The sequence below is a fragment of the Perca fluviatilis genome, chromosome 16 (assembly GCF_010015445.1).
Source record: "Perca fluviatilis chromosome 16, GENO_Pfluv_1.0, whole genome shotgun sequence".
Taxonomy (NCBI): domain Eukaryota; kingdom Metazoa; phylum Chordata; class Actinopteri; order Perciformes; family Percidae; genus Perca; species Perca fluviatilis.
In genome coordinates, this window is record NC_053127.1 from 22,577,969 (window position 1) to 22,600,604 (window position 22,636).

The window sequence follows — 22,636 nt, forward strand, 5'->3', positions numbered from 1 at the left end:
CAATCCCCATTGACACACACGCACATGGACAGTCAGGTGTGAGCAAAGCGACCTGCTTTGGGAAGCAGTCAGCTGCCTAGCTGACCTTGACCAATGAATGTTGGATCAAACACACAAAAAAACAGCAGTCAGCCTGGAGCCAGATGGTTACTTTCCCAACACGAAAGAAAATATCATGCAGTGGAAATTCTATATTTAATATGAGATCTAACAGAATAGTATATTCTGTGTGTTAATTAAGGGCAAGGAACATACAATAAAAAGGACCCGCACACTTAATCAGAGAGTGTTTTATTTTAAACGTTTTAATCTAACAATGATCTTCCTCAGGCAAAAAAAAAATATATATATATATATATATATATATATATAAAACACAACAACATAAAAACAAGCATCTGTATGTTCACCCAAAAACGTCTGACACCCCTTCAGTCGAACGCTCACACACACACACACACACACACACACACACACACACACACACACACACACACACACACACACACACACACACACACACACAGAGTAAAAAGCAGTAAAGGAATGGAAGATTGTCTTCGTGCAGTTGTATTCAGCTTACATCTGCGAGCTTTGAGTCTTAATCTAAACATATCATTCTTATGATTGTCATGCTTGCAGTCCCACAATGATACAGATTTGGGTGGGGAGATAGGGAGCCACCTCCTTGTGCTCCATTTTGGTTGGTTGGGCAGTGTAATGAAGTGAGGGAAGGAGTGCTTGTACTGTGCTTGTACAGTCTATGGTTTTTTCCTGCAACTTGGCACCCTAAAGCGCCTCCCAGAGGGCAGAAGTTGGTACTCCTCATGTAAAACATGAGTAGTGTCCATGATGATTTTCCCCGCAAGTCCTCCACGAGGGTACGCTTAGTGCAGCTGTTAAGGAAGGCATTTTCCACAGAGTGACCCACCAACTTGGAGCAGATCCCCAGAAGCCGTAGTACTGAAACAGACTGGACCTCCATAGACCTACTGCAGGACACTTTGAAAAGTGGAGCAGAAGAATAGGTTGAGGATTTCCTTACTGGCTCCAAATGACTCCTTAAGAAGCAGATCCTCTGTTGAACTTTATTGCAGATGAAATCCTGCAATGGGTCCAGGACAATGCGCTGTCTAAGTTCACCCCAGGTGAATGAAAAATATGAATATGAACAAGTGTACTGTTTATTTCAAATATATTTTTACACAGTCATTTAATTTGGCTATCACAAGTTAATCCACGTGTTGAGTGCTTTATATCATCTGGACACCAGAGGGCAACAAGAGCTCTGACAAAATAAATTGTCACCTGTTCCTATCTATATATCACTCAAAAGCAGGTTATCTTAATAATTAATTGGGTAAATATCATAACAGATTATTTTACAATGCATATACTGTGCCATTAAAAAGTAAATAAAATGGGAAAAAGCATGCTGAACATCCCGATTATTTACTTACACAGCTTTTTCTGTCTACTTGCAAGCATGTCACAGTTACAAAATACTCTATTTGCATATGAACAATATTTTAAATTCATATATAATTCAGAACATAATCCCAAATGATAATCAGAATATTCACATCTGAGCTGGTGTTGCACATGGAAACCAGAAGGCAAATGTGGCTCTTCACTGTTTGAAATAAAGGAACACTGTGTGAAGTTTATATGACAGCAACTGTTTACTATAGAGAATTGAATAACATCATATCCTGCTGTGCGTAATTTCATACAGATACAAATGTGAGGGATACACATGAAAATCAATAAAAATCAACACATTTCAGAGTGTTGTTCCATAACCGGTATTATAAAATTATTCTGTTCTGGAAAAATGCAACAAGATAGAAACTTTATCTGCAAAATGCAGTAATGATTGTTTTCATTGTTCCTGTTTATACAGCTATGCATACACTAAGGATAAAACAAATGGATTATAAATTATTTCCAGCTGTTTCAGTTATAACAGACAAGGTTATGCAGATGTTAAATACTTTATTTTTACGGAACCATTTTATTTTTTAGAAGTACATTACACTGAAATGTTTACTTCTGTCTGCTCAGAAATGTAATGGGTTCCATAAGTAGGCATTCAATCCAGTGGACCATGCTATGTTTTGAATGTTAGTGATGAACGTTCACTTTGATAAGTCTTCAGTTGAATGTTTTGTCTTTTGGAGTTCTGAGGAGAGGTCGGTCTCAACGAGGCGAGGATTTCACCAGGTTCAGTTGACATCATCAACCCCTGAATAACACATTGTTAGCTGAGGTATACACTCTCATTAAGTCATTGTATCCACGTAATATTCGTTAATAAACTGTTTTCAAAAGATTTACAATACAGCTCATAGTGCTTTCAACAGTACACTTTATTTTGAATAGGCCATTAAATGAAACAAAAAACATTGCAGATATCCAGTAGCTTGTTAAACATCTTATCAAAGTGAATCCCACATTGTGCCCTATTACAAAAAACAACAAGCTGTCCTTCTTTACAGAAGTATTTGAAAAATAAATCGTTTTTTATTGTAGCAAGTGGACAGTAATTTCTTTCTACAACCCAGGAACACATGTCAAATATCACCTATTCAATTCTGAGGTGAAGTAGTACACAATACATAAAAAAATCTGATTAAACATTATACTCTGTGAAATGCAATCTTGCATTATCTTTCCATAAAAGGCAGTATAACAGTATTAAAGGAGGTCAAGGTTCAAAACACTCACTGAGAAATAACTTTAAGTAACAGTAGTTGAACCATAGCTGAAATGATTGACCCCATAAACACATAAACTATAGTAAGAGCTTGAAACAGTCCCAATGGATATGAGAACATGAAAGCTGCATGTGTTGATCTGCATTTGATCACCTGTTTGTGCTGTTTATAAAATCTTGATTACTCTGTTATTTCTTAGTTATTAGGAACAGACATGTAGGGTTAGGCATATAGATGTCTTGTAACATTACAGAGACTTTTTATGATCCATTTAGCTCTTAAAAAGTAATGACATCTGACCAACTCTTCCATTTAATACAATAAAAAGCCAAAAGGAGGGGAGAGTACATTTGGTAATATTTAGTTTTACAGCTACGGACACATTGCAGTCATTTTGAGCTGAGCCAACTTGGCCACATGTTGAGTTATAATTTACTCTCTACAACTCTTGGCAAGCAGTCTTGGCATTACATAAAAGTACCTGACACTTAATTTCTTTCCTATTAACCCATTTAAAGAAAGAACACTCAGTTGCATTTTACATTCTGTAGATGATTAAAATCTTCATTGGCTTGAAGTGTGCAATAAAGACATAGCACAAAAGCATTTCAGACATATTATCCTTGTATACTGGATTTAGACAAAAATAAAATATTTGTTGTCTGGACTAATTGGCAAGAGTTGTGGCAAAAAGTAAACAATTTTACCAAAAAAAAGTATAAAACCAACCATAAAACCATCATTAAGAGTAATACTTATGCCAAAACATTTTCAGTTAACATGACACTCAAGCATTTTCATAACAATGTAAATCAAAAAAAGCAAGTGCAATGCAGTATGTTGGATTACAGTAATATAATACTGTTTGTAAATGTTACATGTTTTGGTAAATAACCCACCATAACCTTGAGCGTAATATGTCATGTCTTAAGCAATGTGTTAGCAGTGGTTGCAATCTAAGGCGATGACTTGTGGGATTTTCAAACAGAGACCCTGAAAAATTAGACAGGTGGAATGCTACAACACAGGTGCTGTTTGAGAGCGATGAAGGTGCAGATTTTCTTGCCTTTTTAGGCCTCCGCAAATGTAAGTACTGAATTTCTGGCAAACAATGTGGCGAGCGTAGTCCGGCTTCTTCAGTTGTCTCGATCTCCTCCTACAATGGAAACACAGTTTGGAGTGAGCTCATCTTATTGTGTGTGTGTGTGTGTGTGTGTGTGTATACTATACTGTATATGTGTGTTTACTCACACTTTGAGCACTGCCCCCGCACACAGCGACAGCACCAGTATGGCGATGATGGCAACAGCGATATATACATAGACAGGTACCATGTCCCATTCTGGTTTCAGTGCCATTTCTTCCGCACACACAAACGAAGTAAGGTTTATTTAATGTTTATTTACTTATTCCTTCAACAACAAAAAAGCACCTATCTGAACCTTACAAAGACAAGTCCACTAAAATCTACAACAATGTATTATGAACACAATGTTCAAACAAAGCAGAAGATCCATATTTGGACACATTTTTGTGTTTGTTGTGTATTCCAGCATTTTGTATCATACATTTTACTTAACATTTTAATTGAAAATTGAAATTTTACAAGGGACCTGAGAACAAATATATATTATATGATATTATATATTATTATTATTGACATAATAACAGAAGGCATTCAAATAATAATAATATATTTCAAATATAACAATGTCATAGCCTATATATGCAATTTATGTTTTGCAATATCATAAAACAGCAATTATATGATGTGGACATCAAGGTCTTACAGCTGGGAATCCACAAAGTTAGTGTGACTCATGAGGACTTGTTGATTTAAACAAAAAAAAGTTGCTTCGCAGCTTAGTTTGTAACTCCTTTACCCACTGGGAACTCTTTGCATTAATGATTCAGGAGTGTGGGATTAAACATATCAAAAATGAACCTCTCAGAAATATAAATCCATGATTTCATAAAAACTGTGAATGTTTTGGGTTCATCCAGACAAAGACTGACTGAATCTTTTTCACATTAAGCCTTTTTTATCACACTCCGGTGTGAAATGTTTTTCAGGTCAAGAAAATGATTTTACTGCAGTGTTGTAGTGAATTGAAACATCATTACCTGGCTGGCATGTCGGACGACCCCATTCACTCCAAAAGCTCTTATCTGCACAATACTTATTCAACCTGGACCTAACCCTGACGCAGCTTCTCTTATTGTCGCAGATGGAGGGCAGAGTTAGGCTCATCTCTTTGGTTGAAATCAGCTGCTGTCAATAACAAAAATAAGTGGAGAAATTACTTGAATATAATAAAAGTTAGATTTAGAGAGATAACACACATAGCCCAATGCCTAATCAGAATGTCCAAATCAGAGCTAAAAGGCTATTGACTATTGATGATCACAAACACAATGATCATGTTCCTCCATGTCAATTTAAACTTTAAACTTTAAAAAGAAGGGAAAAAATAGCAGGCTATATATGAGAATATATCAACATACACTGCAAAAATGCTTATAAATGTCTTCACTGTCTTCACCGTCTGAGTAATCACTTATCTGATAAAGGTTGTGTTGAGGTATATTAATTCTACTGTTCTGTTATGCATGTGTTGTGGTCTTTGCATGACAAGTAACAACAAGAATGTCTTTCATTGCTTTTGAATTTTGAATTATTTGAATCGTCTCCTGTTGCTTTTGGGTTGGGTCTGTCTTTTAAACTGGGAGTGTGAGTCATATTCTGATTCATCTGGCAATCAAATATTCAGACTTGCCAAGATGTTCAAAATGTCAGCAGACTTTTGACTCCTTTAAAAGTCTCTTGTTATTAACACTGACAAGTTAATAATAATAATAATAATAATAATAATGTGTCTAATAATTGCACTAAGTACTTTGAAAAGTAAAGTAAAGTCATTTCAGCAGTGAAGGCATTAATCTCTATACAGAAATTCTGGGAACATTCTCGGATCTAGAAATTAAATGAGGATGTAAAATGTTGAATGAAAAAATGTATGCTTGTACTGACTCTCACAGCGGCCTTATCTGTTTCTGCAGGTGGCTCTGCAATGCTTTCACTCTTGCATTTGTTTGAGCCCATTCAAAACAAACCAAGGCTGTGGAAAGCTATACACCTTCTGCACTACAATATTTCTGGGTAAAATACTCTGGTAAGTGAGTGCCTTAGAGTTTGTTAACAGTAAACAAATTACATACAATATTAGAAAAACCATACCGAAGCAATTTTCCCATCAGGTCCCTCTTGATTGTGCTCCACCTCCCATTCTAGGCAGTGTCCAGGAAGACTCCCATCAGGACCTTCCCAGTGTAGTTCCAGCTGCGTGTCTGGACCTGTTTGCAGGTGCAGCTTCTCTGTGGTTTCAGGCTTCACTGTATAAACAACAACACTGATGATTGATGAATTGAATGATTATAGCTTGTGATAGGAAGCAAAGAGGAAAACAAAATCCAGATTTTGCTGACCTGAAACAGTATACCCTCACTGAGTTTGCATGTGATGATGGTACTACACAAGAAGGCAAACATGTACCGTGGTTTTGGATTTGCAGGGAGATGAATGTTGGTTTCAGGGGCCCTTCAGGAGAGGAACCATTAACACAAAAGTTGATATCAGTGAACTTAGGGAGAGACTTCTCTGTGAAGTTGCAGCCACCCCTGGCTCCGTTCAAAATCAGGTATTTCGGGCATTCCTCTGCCTGTTCCAGCTTCTTGTGCCTGGGGAATAAGACAGCCTGGATAATATGTTGCATACATAGGTGCTATCAATTCATCCAAACAGTTTTGTTGGTGAGGTTTAAAGATGTGTGGCGTTTACCATCACCTCAATTCTTCAGGAGTCAATGGCCTTTGTTTTGTGGTACTCAGTAGCATTACAACTTGACATTAAAAATTATTAACAAAACTCTTTAAAAAAAAATTAACTATTATTTAGGATCATCAACAATTCTCAGCATAATTGTAGACAACCTTGACACTGAAGTGGGTGTAAACAAGTCAGGGAATCACCAAAGTTATTCAGATCCATTCTCTGGGGATCTTAAATATATCTGTTCCACATTTAGTGACAATCCATCCAAAGTTGTTGAGATATTTACTTTAAGACCCCATGGTGGCACTAGAAGAAAAAGCAGGGGATCACCAAAGTTGGTAGGATAGAAGTGCTAAAGTGGCTAAAAATGCCTTTAATGGGCATATGACATACCAGAAATATAGATTTTGCTGTGAGTTGGCCAGCATCTTTGGGCTTCTTCCCCAATTGCACTCCATGTACTTCATGTTATGGTACACACAGACAAAATCCTGAATGGCGGTACCCACAACACCTTGAGGTAGAAAGTGGAATAAAACCAATCAATGACAATTCATACAATTCCCAAGTATCTCTTTATGATGTTTTTTTTACCACCATCTATTAAGCCTTGAGGACTGACCTGTGCTGGGAGGTTTTTGGACCACTTCAATGTAGCTTGTGCTTTTAATCATAGTGCCGTTGGTGCAGGGTCCACTCAGCAAGGTGTACACTCTCACTCTAACATCTTTCATCAGATCAAACTGGGCACTGTGTGTCCTCCTATCTGTCCTGATAGCCTGCCAAAACAGAAACAAACTACCCTGTTATTCAAAATTACAGCTTACATGTATGTTTACTGTGCTAAAACATTCAACCGAGTTGCCTTTAGACAGAAGGTTTGCTTCCCAGTCTTGAATTTCCATGAGGCATATTGTAACCTGATGCTGTGCTGTATTTTTTATTCAAAGCTAGTTATTGTTGTCAGTCAGCATCAGGTGATTACTCTAGAAGAGCATATCCTGAAGCATCATGCCAACAATAAATTTCTTTATTACATGTGACAACGAGACTGGGTTGTGCCACACCATCACAGATAATCATCGTCTTAGTCATAACATAGGGTTAGGGTTACACCGTCTCTTCTTGCTCATCAACCCTCTGCGGGCAGAAATGAAAACTGGGAATTTTATGGTTAATCCATTCTTGGTCAATCATCATGGTGCAATGACCAGAGGAGAAGAGAGCTATACCAGATGGATATAATGCTAAAAGGATGAACCTTACCAGAAAATTCTTAGAGAATGAACAAGCCTTTGGGCTGTGGGAAATTGAAGCCACATAAACCTGTTCTCACATTAAAACATGTTTAAAAGTAGCTCCTTACCTGAGGATATGACTACAGAACTAAATCAATCTGTAGCAGATTTCCACTCTAATGTAATGGTAGAGTACTTCATTTAAATAGTAAGTATTTAAGTAACTCCAAATATAATATAGGCCATATAAGCATAAACCTGGTACAGTTCCTACAGAACTGGTCTGAAAATTATCTAAATCGAGGCTCAACACCGTAAAGTTCCATAATAGAAGAGATGCAGCAGATCATTTAACATTAAGTGGCAGGTTTCTGAAGTTTAAGGTTATTATAATGTTTTTCAAGATATGAAAACCGATTTTCTTTCACACACATCCTTGTTTCACATAGATTTACATATTTAATCAGGATTGTATGAAGTTGAACAGCAGAGACTTAAACACGTAATTCTTAACTAGCTTGCTGCATTTTATGGTCCTTTAAAGGGCCTGTTTGTCTACCTAATCTGAACACAAAAGAATTATTCAGGGTTATACACACAATCCTTACATTATTATTTTTCTTCATTCAAATGACCAGTAAAAATGATCAGTTATCATATACATATTATTCACAATTCAAAAGGTACAGCTGTTAAATCTGTCTGAATCTCATACCATGTAGGTATGAAATGAATTGCCTCCATTAATTGTTATAATATAGCTTAATCACTTCTGACAGGAGGTTAGGCAAGTTAAGTGCTTATATGTAAGATTTGAATAAAATGGTGAGCACTTACAGTCCAGCTGTCCATATATGTGTTGAAGTACTCCAGCTGATACAGTTTTGGACACTCTGTCATATTAATCAAGCTGGCAGGGGGGCTCCATGTAATCTCGAGATGTCCAAGATGGCCAGGGTCTACTATCACAAGGTCTTCAGGAGGATCCACTGCAAGTAAAAAAAGAAAGATATGTATTTACAGTGTGTTGTGTCTCTCTATTGAAAAAACTTTTATTAGTAGGCGACTGTTACTGTTCATCTCCGTTTAAACGCCCACACTCTGGCAATGTTTCTGGAAACGTTTGAAAAAAGTCGCACCCATACTGACAACAACTCCCTGCCTCTGCAAAACTATTCATTTATTGTGCGCACACATTAGGCCTAAATGCATTTTATTTTATTTTGTCCGGTTTTCACGTTTTTCGGATTACCTCTTTTAAAAATAATAGGCTAGCCTATAAGGAGAAACAAGTGGAGTTGCTTGCGACGTAAAATTAATATTTAATAATTACCAACCTGTAAGTCCATTGCAATGCATGCTCTCCCTCCAGGAAATTAAGAGCAGCATCAGTGTCGCTTGATGAGTAAGCCAGGATTTACTGGCCATCAGTAGGCTATGTTCACGCTTGTTAGGTTATAACCAAGTCTGAAAAAATAAATGCAGATCAAAGAAATTGTAAAAACGGCAAAACAGAATAAAAATGGGTAGAAATTCACTGAGTGAGCTCACTATACATTCTACTATCTAATTTATTTAACATAATAATAATAATTGTTCCCTAAAAGGTATGAAAACGAAATAAAACCATTACATAAAGGCTAGCTCTCAGATCAACATTTTCTGAATTACTTTCCCCTGTGATACAAAACCAAAATAATGTAAAATAATATTAAATGCATTATTACTAAAAACGAAAGCTGTCAGACTAAGAGACGAACTTACGTGAATGAGACGGAGCGTTCCTCTCTGAGGCAGTTTCAGGGAGAGTTTACAGGGGTGTGGGTGTGTGCTACTCAAGCCTAAAAGTCGTATACAATGTTTTTGTCTGCAGTGCAAGTGCTGAGGAAGCGGAAGACAAAAAGGTGGGAACGAGATAAAGATTACAGGGCTCCAGACTAACTTTTTTCACTAGGAGCACAGTGGCCCCCAACTGAAAATTTTAGGGGCGCAACCACAAAATTTAGGGGCACACAGCGTAAATCAACATGCTAACCAAATATTCACATTTATACTAATTTCCACTGTATTAGTAATAAACACTTTGATAATAGATGCAGAAATTACAATGTGCTGTTTCAAATTTAGTTTCACATTTTATTTTGGGGCGGCTGTGGCTCAGTGGTCGCCTGCCAATCGGGAGATTTGTGGTAGCGCTATATAAAAACAGTCCATTTACATTTTGCACTTTTGCAACATAGAAGGTAAACCGACAGCACCATCGCTGTCATGACAGTACAAATATTTAAAAAATATACCAGCTCTAGTCTCCAGTCTACAATTACAATGAATTCAACTTAAAATTAAACATGCATTGTTTAGGCTACTAAACTAAAATAAAAATAAACCCCTCCCTCTCTCCTCCCAAACCTGCCCTACAACCTTGAATTGAATAATTATTAATTTGTTACTCACTGTAACTTTTACGCTTGTATTTATATTATTCTTTTTTAGCCTGTTTTATTTTCATCATGTTTTTAATTGCTCTTTAATGTTTCATGTAAAGCACTTTAAATTGCCTTGTGCCTGAAAGGTGCTGTAGAACTCAAGCTGCCTTCAGCCTGTCAGTCAGTCCCCAGGGCAGTAAACCAACGTTGTGCCTGCTTGACTCACAGGAAGTGTAACGTCAACAGCCCCGCGACCGCTTTCGCCTCGATATTAATATAATATCGCAGCAAATGCTGTTTGTGTGAAGTTATGAAAAAATATAACCACACTTGTAACGACTTCATCGGCTTCATTTCCGTGACTAACTGTAACTTCAACAAAACTGCAGAGCCGAGGAGTCTGCTCCGTCCGCACCTCTGTGCGTGTGTGTATGCGCGCGCGCCGGAGCTCCGCTCTCTGTCACTATGCAGATATTACAGATAAACTTTGTGCTTACACGCTCTCAGGTACCGAAATTTCCACGTTTAAGTGTAAAAAGGGGGCAAATTTACTGGTTGCACATGTGCGACTGGATGTAAAATTTAGTCGCACATTCTAAAATTTTGGTTGCAAAATGCGACCATTTGGTCGCAGTCTGGAGCCCTGGATTACCACCACTTCTTTCATCTGGCCACATGAATGGCTCTTTGTAACCTAGTGGGTGGCATTCAAAATCATGAAAAAATATTTTCCTCTCTAAAATTTTGAAATTAGAAACCTTAAAGTCTTTTGTGTATTAATTGTGTAAATAACACGTATCTGACACTACATGTGCAGCGGTCAGTTAGTCTCGCATTGCCAGACCTATCTCCACAGCGCTGTGTCAGCACTGGACAGAAGAGCTGGGCAGCAGAGAGGGCAGAGAGAGGAGGGGGAAGATCACATGATGACACAGAATTGTTTTAGGCTACAATGTCAGTATTTAAAACAACGAGAAGAACTCCCACAGAAGAGTGCTCTTTCTAGGCACACCTCTCAGGCAACGTTCGATGTAACCAAAAACTTTCCATGGGAACCAAAACCTGACCAAAACCTTAACCTTTGGGGAACGTTCCCAGAACGTTCTGGGAACCATAACTACAAACTAGCATTTGTAGTGGATATTGAGATCCAAGGGGAGACATTTATTTTCATTAAACTAATGCGCCCAATAAGGAGAAGGGGAGATCATGCCATCTGTCTTAATCTTCTTTATTTCAGTTTACTGAAAAGACGTTAAGCCTCAGCTCTGTCAGGTCTGGTGAAACTTTAATACCAAGGTAGGTGCAGACTGTGGGGGACCATTTAAAAGAACAGCTGGTAGGTAGACCATCAAGACTACCTAATGACATGGCCTCCAATTTGCCAAAGTTAATTTCGTAGCCTGAGAAGCTATTTGTTTTATCTGGCACCTGGACCTGATGACGCATGCTCACTCGTCTCTTTACTGTGCTGTCTGGGGGCTGTCAATCATGATACCAGCTGGTCTCATGAATCCAATAGCACAGTCAGCTAAGTCAGTCACTAAGCTACATATTTAGATATCCCGCTGCTGCCTCTGTTTGATTACAGTTATTCAAGCAATGAGCTGGTGCATTTCCAAAATAAATCACTCTGTTATCAGCAGACATCAAGCAAGGCGCTCTACTTGGCAGAGACTGAGATGTAAAGACAAGACACACTGAGCTGCAAAGAATTTGACTTTATTTTATATTGACCACGTTTGTTTTTTTAAGAAATCCCTGGAATTTATACAGATGATATGTACAGAGGTTCAGCGTAAGCCACTTGGTATTCTTGCATGCATTTGACCTTTTTTTTAAATACAAAAAGCTTATATACATACGTTTGAATTTTCTTGGCAGTGTAGTATTCAGACAGGACTCACTGTTTTCTTTGGATGACATGACAAGTGTTAAATCATAACAAGCTACGTGGTGACACATGGACAGGTAAGATGTAAATGCAATAGTGCAGAATAATTTGACACCTCCATGCTGCATTAAGTTTTGTTCCAGGTGTGCTGTAAAGGGAGTGTCACTTAAAAGTAAAATAATAAACATTCCGTCAATTGCTCTTCCTCAGAAACACACTTCCACACCTTGTTAAATACAGTACCTGCCACGAAACTTGTTCATTAGTCTCATCTACAGTCTCACAATATGAGGCTTCAGCAGTCTGAGTTAGACAAATCAAGTGGGTATCGTCTGGAAGTTACAGTATTTTTAGTAACAAATTCCCTCTCTTTGTTACTATTCCTCTGCCACCGTTCAAAAAAGGAACACTGTTTGTGGAAACACAATGTGGACATTTCACACTAAAAAAAGTTAGAAGACTGCTGAAGCCTCACATTTAGTTTAGCTGAACTTGCATTGTTTTACAGATGTATTTACCGCCAGTATGAACAGGAGGAATGATAACAGCCACCACACAATGTACATATGGGCATGTGACTTTAGAATGAAATAATGTGAACATGTGCTCTAAACAAAGACTTAGCAACCGCTGCTAAACATACAATCACACTGTATGTAATATTTCATATTCAGTTTGAAAATCATAACCCAAACCATCTGAATGCTCTTGATACAACTCCTGCTCGATGCTATGAGATCAATTCGTAGATATCTGTCTACAGTGTTGACAGTGGCCATGGTTATGCTTTTGCTCATACACTGAAGGCTGCAATGAAAGGATGCCTTCATTATTTGGCACTTGGTAAATTTACAGTAAAACAATGAAAGGGCTAATGTGAGATAGAGTAGTTTATGCAGGTAAAAACCAGGATAAGGCATCAGTGTGACATTTGACGACATTTAGTTAGACTATTCACAGTTGTTTTGCTTTCCTTAGCTGACAGATGACCGAATCATCTCACCTTTTAGGGTGTAAACTAACAAAGAACTGAAGGAAACACCTAGTGACATTGCATTGGAGTTATATGTATCGTGTAGAGCAAAAATCATCTAACTAAATTGGAAGGAGTCTATAGTCATGTTTCCATTCAATCGTCAAGCGAATTTTGAAATGTCGGGAAAAAGAAATGCAAATTAAGCGTGCTTCCATCAACTGGTTTAGAGCAAATAAACTAGAGCCCCTTTTCCACATGCACTGAAACCTGAACTTATCTCGACATTACCCAGCGGAGCTGTATGTGAGAATGCAAATGTCTGTCAGTTGTATCTGACATCAAATAAGCTTTACCCACCCAGCTCCCTATTACAGAGGCTGGGTAATCTCAGATAATGCAGAAAGTGTGAAAATGTGTGAACACAGCTTCTGTCTGTCTGTCTGTACTTCAATTTTCTTGATAACCGTTCATCCCATCGACTACACACTTGGCGGGTGTTCTACTGAGGACCCAAGGAAGTGCAGTTTTGAGTGTGAGCTCTTGAGACCTATGGGCACAAATAGTGCTTTATGCACACACTGTGTAGTGTATTGAGAGGGTCCCCTATTAACTGTTACTCGCTAGAGTAAATTCAAGAACAGATGAAGAAAGAGAGACCGAAGATGTTCAGCATCAGCTATGTAACTTTTACGAATAAATGCTTTTGTTCTCGCAAATAGCCATGTCCCAAATAGCTAGCTGTTAGCAAATAACGCATATACTCTAGCATTGCTAGGGGGCGCAACTAAGTCATGGCATGTGTATTGCTCAGGACCCAAGAAAGCAGTGTGTTGAGTGTGAAGTTGTTGAGTGGTCGGATGAGCGGTTCTCATGAAAGCTGCAAGTAGCAACACCGGAGCTCTGTGACCCATTAAAACCCTTCTTATGTTTTGGAATTGCCGTTAGCTTTTATCCATTAATTAATTCACACACAGGCTGGTACATGCATGCTGGAACTGAAAAAAATTTAAAATGAATCTATAGTGCAATACCAGTTCAACACATGCCTGATTTTGTTCAGCTTTGTTCCCGGGTTTTAAATAGGACACACAGCTGCACGATATTTATATAGCTACATGTAGGAGATATATCATGCCCAGGCCTGCAAGGTGTGATACCACGGTTATAACAAAAAATAATACACACTAGGAATGAGTCATGTCAAGCATTTTCACCACCAGCTATACAGTTAAATTCAGCTGTAAATGTCATTATCACAAAGAAAAAGAAAATCACCACACCTTGTGGAAAAAGGCTGTGATAAAATTACTGTACGTTTTATAAAGATAATAAAGTAGGTTTAGTCTGGCTTTAACAGAGTCAGATGGTTTAGCCTTTTTCCTCAGGTGAGAGAATATCAAACCATTTTTGCCATACAATTCACATATATCTTAAAATCTACTTTAACTCCATTAAAAACCAGCAGTAAGCATATATAATGGTCAAACCACAAAATAACCTCTTTGTGGTTTAACTTTCTTCCCTTTTTGTGCTTCAATTCACTTAGTGCCAGTAAGATGAAAAGTCAAACACAATCCCAACGTCATTTCTTTTGACCATTCCGCTTCCCTTACTCTAAAACACAAAGTAACTGTGAATCATTTGGAAATAATATCAAATATGTGTGGTAACATATCAGACAGCAGTAAATACAGTAAGTCATGGTCAGACATTGTTAGCTTAAATCTTAAAATGTGTTTTTAGGCATCTGCGAACAGTTTTAACTTTCGATCAGAAAAGTATTTCAATCTAATCCGCCAATAGTTGACACAGCAAACCTGAGGTAGGTTACACACCAGTTCTTTTTCTCCACTGTCTCTAAAGCTGTAATTACAGGCACGCAAAGTTTGTGAGAAGTTGCAATGCTGCCTTCAGTGATAATGCTTTTGCTGACACTTTCTTTGCTGACAGTTCAGATACAGCCCGCCAGCTTCTGTAATGCTAACGTAGCGCTGTGTGCTACAATTTCTGAGTTTATTTGACATTTGCTTGTGTTTCATAAGTGAACATTTTACATGGTGATAAATATGTGTCAATAAGTTCAGTAGATGCTGTTCTATGATGAAGCCCACTGTTGCACACTTTATAGATATGTGTCCATCCCTTAAAGCAACACTATGTAACTTTTCCCTTTAAAACGCTGCTTGTTTGGTTATAATATGGTGAGCATAAAAGATTACGTGCCAGCAGCAGTAAATAGTGTAATGGACGAGGTTATTTCCAGAGGTCGACCGTTTTTATTACACTGAAATCGATAGGGATTACGGAAAAAGACATGACATAAGTCTGCATATTTCACAGTCAAAGGCCTGATAAACTAAAAGCCCTGTATTGTTTTGTGTCTCTGTGGTATCTCTTCCTTGGAAAATGATGACAAGAAGTTGGTCAATACAGCGCAAAGGAGGTTCTCAGGAACAGCATTCAATGCCCGAAATCTGAGCAGTAACAGTGAAAAGCTGACTCATGCTTGTCAGATTCAGTGAATTTAACCTCAAGTAACTCTCTCTCTCAGATTTTGGTTGTCTATGCACTGTAGTGCATGGAGTTATTTAACACTGACCATTGATCTCCAACTTACAATTATTCTCCTGCAGTATGGCAGCCAATCAGAGCTGTAGCCAATCAGTAGAAAAGATTCTAATAGTAATAGTGTAATTACATAAGCCTGCAGCGAAATTAAAGAATACCCCTCCTTTAAGGCACAATATTTCATGTTTTAGATGTAACAATGCTGTTTTAACGTGATGGTATTTGTGGCCTTTCAAGGTGTTGAAGTGGCATTAAGTACTTTTGTCTTCCAAGATGGTTCAGCTACACAAACAATAAACTTAAAATTATAGCAGTTTTTGCATCATGGTTAGCTTTTTCTTCACGAGACATCAAAACTAACTGCCTTGCCTACACTTTTCTGTTTTTTTTTTTTAATTATTTTGTGGCAGGCTGCCGTAGCTGAACTAGCAAAGGCTTTGTCATAGCCAGAGGTCATTTAATTGATTTCATATCAACGTTGCACTGATCAATACAGGTCACAAAGTCCTCGGCTTCTCTTCAAAGGTCCACAGGCAAATATTCACACTATATGTAAAATAAACCCTTAAAGCACAGAAATAGCAATCTTTTGGCCAGCATCATCGCTATACTTAATTATAATTAATTCATAGTCAAAGTTTAAGACTTCTGCTATTGACATATATTGATATACAACTTTACTTAAATTTTGACTATAATTATCATTAAAAAATGAATGGCGCACCACAGCTGCCTAGACTAACATTCCAATCACTTGACAACAAGATTAATATTGCCCCTGCAGGAATGTTCAATTAAGAATTCCTCCAACGTCTGCCTTTGTGAACATGATCAGTTCTTGCTAACGGTTTGCCACACAAAAAAGCCTCTTAGGCAGGTACCTCTTATGCTGTCAACACTGCTGTCAGCTCTACTGACAAGTGGTTTGTTTTTAACTCCCAAACTGAGCAATTATCATGTACAACCAATTTAAAAGACAAGTGTGACTACTGTCACTACTGCTAATAATGCACACAGAGGAACAGTATAGCTACACTTCCAGCTGCTTTTGAGTCATTTTCTAATTTCTCACCAAAGAATCATTAAGTTGACCATGAGCACACAGAAAACACAAGTGAGCTCTAAATGTTCAGCTGCACCGCACCTGCACTGGTAGACAGGGTAAAGACGCACAGAGCAAAAACATATAAATATAAAACAAATGAATAAATACATTAATAATTTAATTTCCCTGAAATAATGAATTGTATCAGAAACCACATACAGCAGGGTGGGCTGGCAGTAAGATAAAAGTGTGCCATGTGTGGAAGGTTTGCAGGAGTGACTGGCCCTTTCTGGTCCAGAGGCCCTTCACTCAGACCCCTCCGCTCACAAACACATACAGTATAAACATGTTTCATCTGAGGTTATGCAAAGCAATAAAAATCCTAACTGCTTTGTGTCTAACATGGCAACCCCATGCTCTGAACTCCACAGAAATGGCAAGTGATAATTGGCAATGACTGGAACGAAAGTATAAAAGCTTTAGAAAAGTTGGATTACAGGATATCTTTCAAAAACAGAAACCTTGCATGTACAATGAAATAAAAAGGCTACAAAACAAGACCGTCATGCTTTTGGCCACAGCCAAGCATGTTCTCACAGTGGTCAAATGTCATGCAGGTTTGTATTGAGAATTTTGGATTTGTACAGAAGTTCAAATATGTTGAAACCACACCAGAGTTTAAGGGGAAACCGTCAGGATGTCTACTGAAGCATGACTTCCAGAAAGACAACATCAGAATAATTATTAGTAATTGCTCAAATAGGTAAACAATACTTTGAAGTATGACTTAGGTTTGGCTGCTGAAAAGCAGAAACAATGGGGACATGATGTAAAAAAAAGAAACACTAATAACTTCAAAAAGGAATTTTCATGGGAAAAAATAACAGAAGCGAAACTCAAGAGTGTAAGAAACCCCTTAAAGTCCGATTTGTGGCTACGGGACCAGCGTGTAGCTTAGGTCTCTTTAGTGAAAGAATAAGAATCGTGTCTTTCATTTCCTCGCTGCCAATTTCCCCAACACCAGCATGGAAATGTTGTCAGTACTGGCACTTGCAGGCTCAATAATCACTGAGCATGTTGACACGGACAAACAGGTCTTTATATAGACCAATTGTATTTTATGTCTCTCCTTAGCAAGTCTGAGCTGCGCAGCTCAGGAAACACACACATTGCTAGTCCACACACACACACAGGATGACCCCAGTAACGAGGAACAGGATACAAGTTAAAATGCGATGGACAGGAAGTGGGGAGGTGGCTGACATCATATAAAGAGACAGAGGGATTTCTCCCTCCCGTCTCCCGTTTCAGTCAGGCAGAAGCAGACTCCCAAAGACCTACGAGCCACTGGGGTCCTTGCCCGAACGGGTTCCCTGGCCCGTGGCGATGGGGTATGGGTTCGGGCTGGGGAGAAGGGTTGGCTGGACGACTGCAGGTTGAATGCAGCATTCAGGCCTGTGTCAAACAGCTGAAAGTTGTGTTGGCTTCGAATCAGGCAGATCCAGCAGAGCCTGAACAGTCACACCCACCTTCACCAGGCCGCGCTCTTCTAGGATGTGATGGGGCAGACACAGCTTGTCCTGAGTTAGCAGAGAGGCGTCTCATTATTTAAAGGGTTGTTCAAATTCCAAAAAAAACATACTTACCCCTAGTGGTATCTAATCACTCAAGAATTTAGGTTTCATGTGCTGAGGTTTTAAGATATTGATCTATAATATGATATCAACATGACTTGATTATGTGGCTGTGTTATGTTTAATTAAAAACACATTTTGAAAACCTTTCTCAAAGATCTTTGTGGCTGACTGAAGCATATTTATGAGACTTTCTTCACAGTAACAGCACACTGCTTGATTTTCTATAATACTGATTTGACATCATCACTTTGTCATGGATCAGTACCTTCAAAACAAACAAAAAACATAATTTCTTTTAGACAGCTTTGTAGCAGTGGTTTTAAAATATTTGTCTGTGAGATTTGTGAAACAAAGAAATGGCTGTACGGATTTGAATATTCTATGTAACTGAATACCTGATTGTGAAATAAAATCATAACTTAATAGTCTTAAAATCATTATATATATTGTTATCTTGTTTTTTTAGGGTTCTCAAATGCAGATTTGTCCACTATTCAAAACATATACGTTGCTCAACTTCAATTGGTAATTTTCTAAATCTAAAAATTCAAGTCATGTCAAAACAATTTAGTTGCTAAAACAGGATTAAAAATACTAAAATTCATATATATGTATATGTATAATAATCGTTTTGAAGTAACAATACTAATATGTCAGGCAGATCTTGCCAAAGGAAATGATAATACATTTTTCTTAATAGATTTTATTTCCATTGGCTATGAGATACATACTGTACACGTAATATAATAATAGCCTTACCTGTGTGACACCCAGCTTTTTACAGGCATCCAAAAAGTTCTCCACATTCCTACGGCATTTAGCCATGCTAAGCTTTGGCTGGAAGACAGGATATCAATCAATTAGAAATTAAAAGCAGTACACACAAGGTTATGTAGGTTATGTAGATACATAATAACTCTGAAGTATTAACTACAAAAGGTGATAAAGCTAATTTATTCTCACTTTATTCTTCAGATCTCACCAAGTGTTATTTGCGATTTGACATAAAAAGGAACCCTTTTAGGATTTTCAGTGTGCTTACCACTGCGGGAGACGGCACGTGGATGCTGGCGACAGACCGAGGACAAATGTGATTAGCTAAATGGCAAAGGACAACCCCATCCATCAGAGCAGCTCCAACATCGTCTGGGAGCAACACCTTCAGTCTGGACTCAATGTTCTGGAAACACATTAACAATGACCTCATGACATCACCGTATTCATACTTTATATATACACTGTATTCTGTATTATTTACACTGAGTTCTGTCTCCCCTTCGGGCCCTGTCTGTTCTTTATTTACCAGGAATTTCCTGCTGAGACTCAGCAGAAAGTGAATGTGGGTGCAACCAGCTCATTACCTGAGGAGAGTGTCCAGGCATGCACTGCACTGTATGAGTTAGACATGTTTACAAAATGATGTCATTTGGAATACCGTGAGAAAATCCCATGGTAAATCCAATTTATACAGTTTACACCTGGAAATAGAATTTTGTGAAAAGACGTTTAGTTAAGCCATACGCAGGTTGAAAACTAGTAACTCTTTTTGCTGGGTGAAACTTGTGAAGCAGTACAATACATTTGGATGTTTCAATGTTATCTGTGTATGGTCCTTTCTGTGAATTTGGAGCAAATGTATTGAATACATTGTTCTTCAAACTAGGTTGTAATAAAGGGAAAACAATATTTATGTGTTTCTTGAATGTCAATGGCCTAAACAGCCTGATGTTTTGTGTTCATTATTTTTCTTTGCATGATTAAAACTATAGTGCGTAGTTTCTGTCTCCCCCAAGAGGAATTCTAAGTAATGAGACACCCCTCTTCCACGCAGCTGCTAGTAGGCAAGGACACAGAGGATTAAAAAAACATGGACTCTTCAGAAGAGGTCATTATGTTGACTCGATTTTCTGCGGACGAAAGTCTGAACATAGCCGAGTTTTGTGGAGCTGATAGTCTTAATTAGCTTTGTAGCAACTCATTTGGCAATGGCTTGAATGTAACGGACGTTCATTATTATAAAAAAGAAAGTTACGCAATACTTTTGAAATCTGGAGACTCAGGGGATTAGTTACTTTAAAGAATTTATTTATTGACACCACTTTTGCGTCTTTCAACCAGCTCTCCAGAAAGTTTAATCTACCCCAAACTCACTTCTTTAGATATTTACAGATACAGGACTTTACACGTTCTAAATTAGGTCACTTTCCGGCTCTCCCCCCCAAAACCCAATTAGATCTTATTCTAGATTTCGACCCTGTCAAGAAGGGATACATTAGTAAACTCTACGACGCAATTAAGAAGGTGGGCAAGATACCACTCAACCCTCTTAAAAATCGATGGGAGCGGGATATGGGATTGTCTATCTCCGAGGAAGATTGGGATCAGGCAATCTGAAGGATACACTCCTCTTCAGTATGCATGAGACATTGTGTTATCCAGTTTAAAGGCTGTAGTTCCAATGAGACAACCTGTAGGGGGACCGAAGAGGGAAAAGTTACATAGTATGCCTTTAGTGGTCCATCGCCTGCATTATTCCAAAGAGACCGTCAAGAATTTATCCAGAGCTGAATCCAGAATGTGACAGATGTAAACAGGACACTGCTGACCTATTCCATATGTTCTGGTCCTGCCCGAAACTGACTCCATTTTGGGAATCCATCTTTGACCACTGTGTTGCAATGCTCGCTTACACCTTCGCCTCTGATTGCTATTTTTGGGGTTGTTCCAGCTGGTGCGCACTTAAAGGCAACCCAGGCAAACCTAGTGGCCTACTCTGCTAGCCAGAAGACTAATATTGTTCAAGTGGAAGGAGGCTTCCCCACCTGCCTTTGCGCACTGGGTTCGGGAGGTTTTGCAGTCACTGAGAGTAGAACAGATCCGTTACACCATGAGAGGATCTACTTCAAAATTTTACTTGACTTGGAGGCCCTTTTTAGACTAGATAGATGGGTTGGATGCTTGGTTACTAACTATAAGGGATCAACACACAATCTGACTTCAGCTGACCGTCCTACATCCTCCTTTGCTTACATTAGCATTCTTACTGCACTTTACTCTTTTTTCGTCTTTTTTTCCAATCCACTACCTTTACCTTTTCTATTCTTTTTCTTTCTCTTTTTGTTGTTGATGTGTGTAACCCTTGGCAATTCATATTACTCTTAACTGCCTGCTACCTGGGGGTGGGAGGGATTTTGTTCAAATTTATGCGACCTGTGATTGCATCACAAACTGTGTTGTTCATAACTGAAAATGAAAAAATAAACCTTGATTAAAAAACAAAAAGTTACGCACTAAAGCTTTAACTTAAAATGCTTATTTCAGACAACATGACTCCAGAAATTAATAATGACTACTAATGTAAACTTGATTTGTTTCTACTGCATCAACTTACCACTCTGTGTTAATACAACTTGACCTGTTAAGTTTCACCTTGTGTAAAAACGTTCGGTTTAGGGCAGCGGAGTTCCACGCAAATTTCTAGTAAAATCAACTAATTTGGGATAACAGTGTAAATAAAGTGCAAGACAGGTGTTTTTTGCTGCTGAAAGTGGAATATTAGTTAAATAGAAGACACTTTTGGATCGGAAGAGGAAGGCTACACTATGTGAGGAAATATGAGTTGAATAGCCTCATATTGTCAGCTCAGCAAAAAGACCAGTGACTGAAACCACATGGGAGATTTTTGATAGTACCTTTGATCAAAAAACTATGGCCTACTTATTGACTTTTATTTGGCTGATAGCTCAGTTACGTGACCTGAGTATGGAACTTTTGTCACGTGATAACAGGTGGTCTTATGTAGGGGAAGATGGTAACTCTGATGGTCTTTTTTCAAATATGTTGTCTGGATGGCCTCCTACTCTTTCTTCAGCTGTTATCTGACTCCTGGTCAGTAACCTTTGACCCCTTCACAGTCAATGCTGTGACCAGTTTTGGTCTCTCTCTCTCTCTCTCTCTCTCTCTCTCTATCTCTTCAACCTGGTGTTAGTCTCTGTCCCTCTGCATGTGTCCAACATCTATTAGTATACATTTCCCTTCTTTCCTCCCATATTTTGCACCTCTAAATGAGGTAGGAAATATTAATTTATTATTTAACAAAGCTGTGATGCTTTTTCAAACCTGATGTGGGCCTTTAGTAACAAAACAAAAAATGGGGGTTTCATATGCTTCACAGTAGTCAAAGACATAACTGAATTCAGCTGAACCAAAAGAAAGCCTGTTTGTTCTTGTGCATGAAGGTGTGTAGGCTCTGTCATAAAGTCCAGGTCCTGAAGCTACTTGGCCAGAGTCCAACACATGTTCT

At 38.2% G+C, this 22,636-nt stretch overlaps 2 protein-coding genes across 2 annotated transcripts in view; both read right to left on the bottom strand.

Moving 5' to 3' along the window:
• Positions 1 to 2,348: 2,348 nt before the first annotated feature.
• Positions 2,349 to 9,671, bottom strand: il13ra2 (interleukin 13 receptor, alpha 2). Its single transcript, XM_039778506.1, is given in 11 exon segments — positions 2,349 to 3,842; positions 3,844 to 3,873; positions 3,969 to 4,077; positions 4,842 to 4,989; positions 5,956 to 6,110; positions 6,271 to 6,455; positions 6,943 to 7,063; positions 7,172 to 7,328; positions 8,625 to 8,776; positions 9,125 to 9,254; positions 9,552 to 9,671. Coding segments are annotated over 10 exon segments (1,203 nt in total). The 5' UTR covers positions 9,216 to 9,254; positions 9,552 to 9,671; the 3' UTR covers positions 2,349 to 3,787.
• Positions 9,672 to 16,857: 7,186 nt separating this feature from the next.
• lrch2 (leucine-rich repeats and calponin homology (CH) domain containing 2) overlaps positions 16,858 to 22,636 on the bottom strand; it is a 34,616-nt gene continuing 28,837 nt past the window's right edge. The window contains exons 19-21 of the mRNA XM_039777987.1: positions 19,376 to 19,513; positions 19,093 to 19,170; positions 16,858 to 18,276 (exon numbers count right to left, since the gene is read on the bottom strand). Of these exons, the coding sequence (XP_039633921.1) occupies positions 18,157 to 18,276; positions 19,093 to 19,170; positions 19,376 to 19,513 (336 nt within the window). The 3' untranslated portion in view covers positions 16,858 to 18,156. The remainder of the gene's footprint in view (positions 18,277 to 19,092; positions 19,171 to 19,375; positions 19,514 to 22,636) is intronic.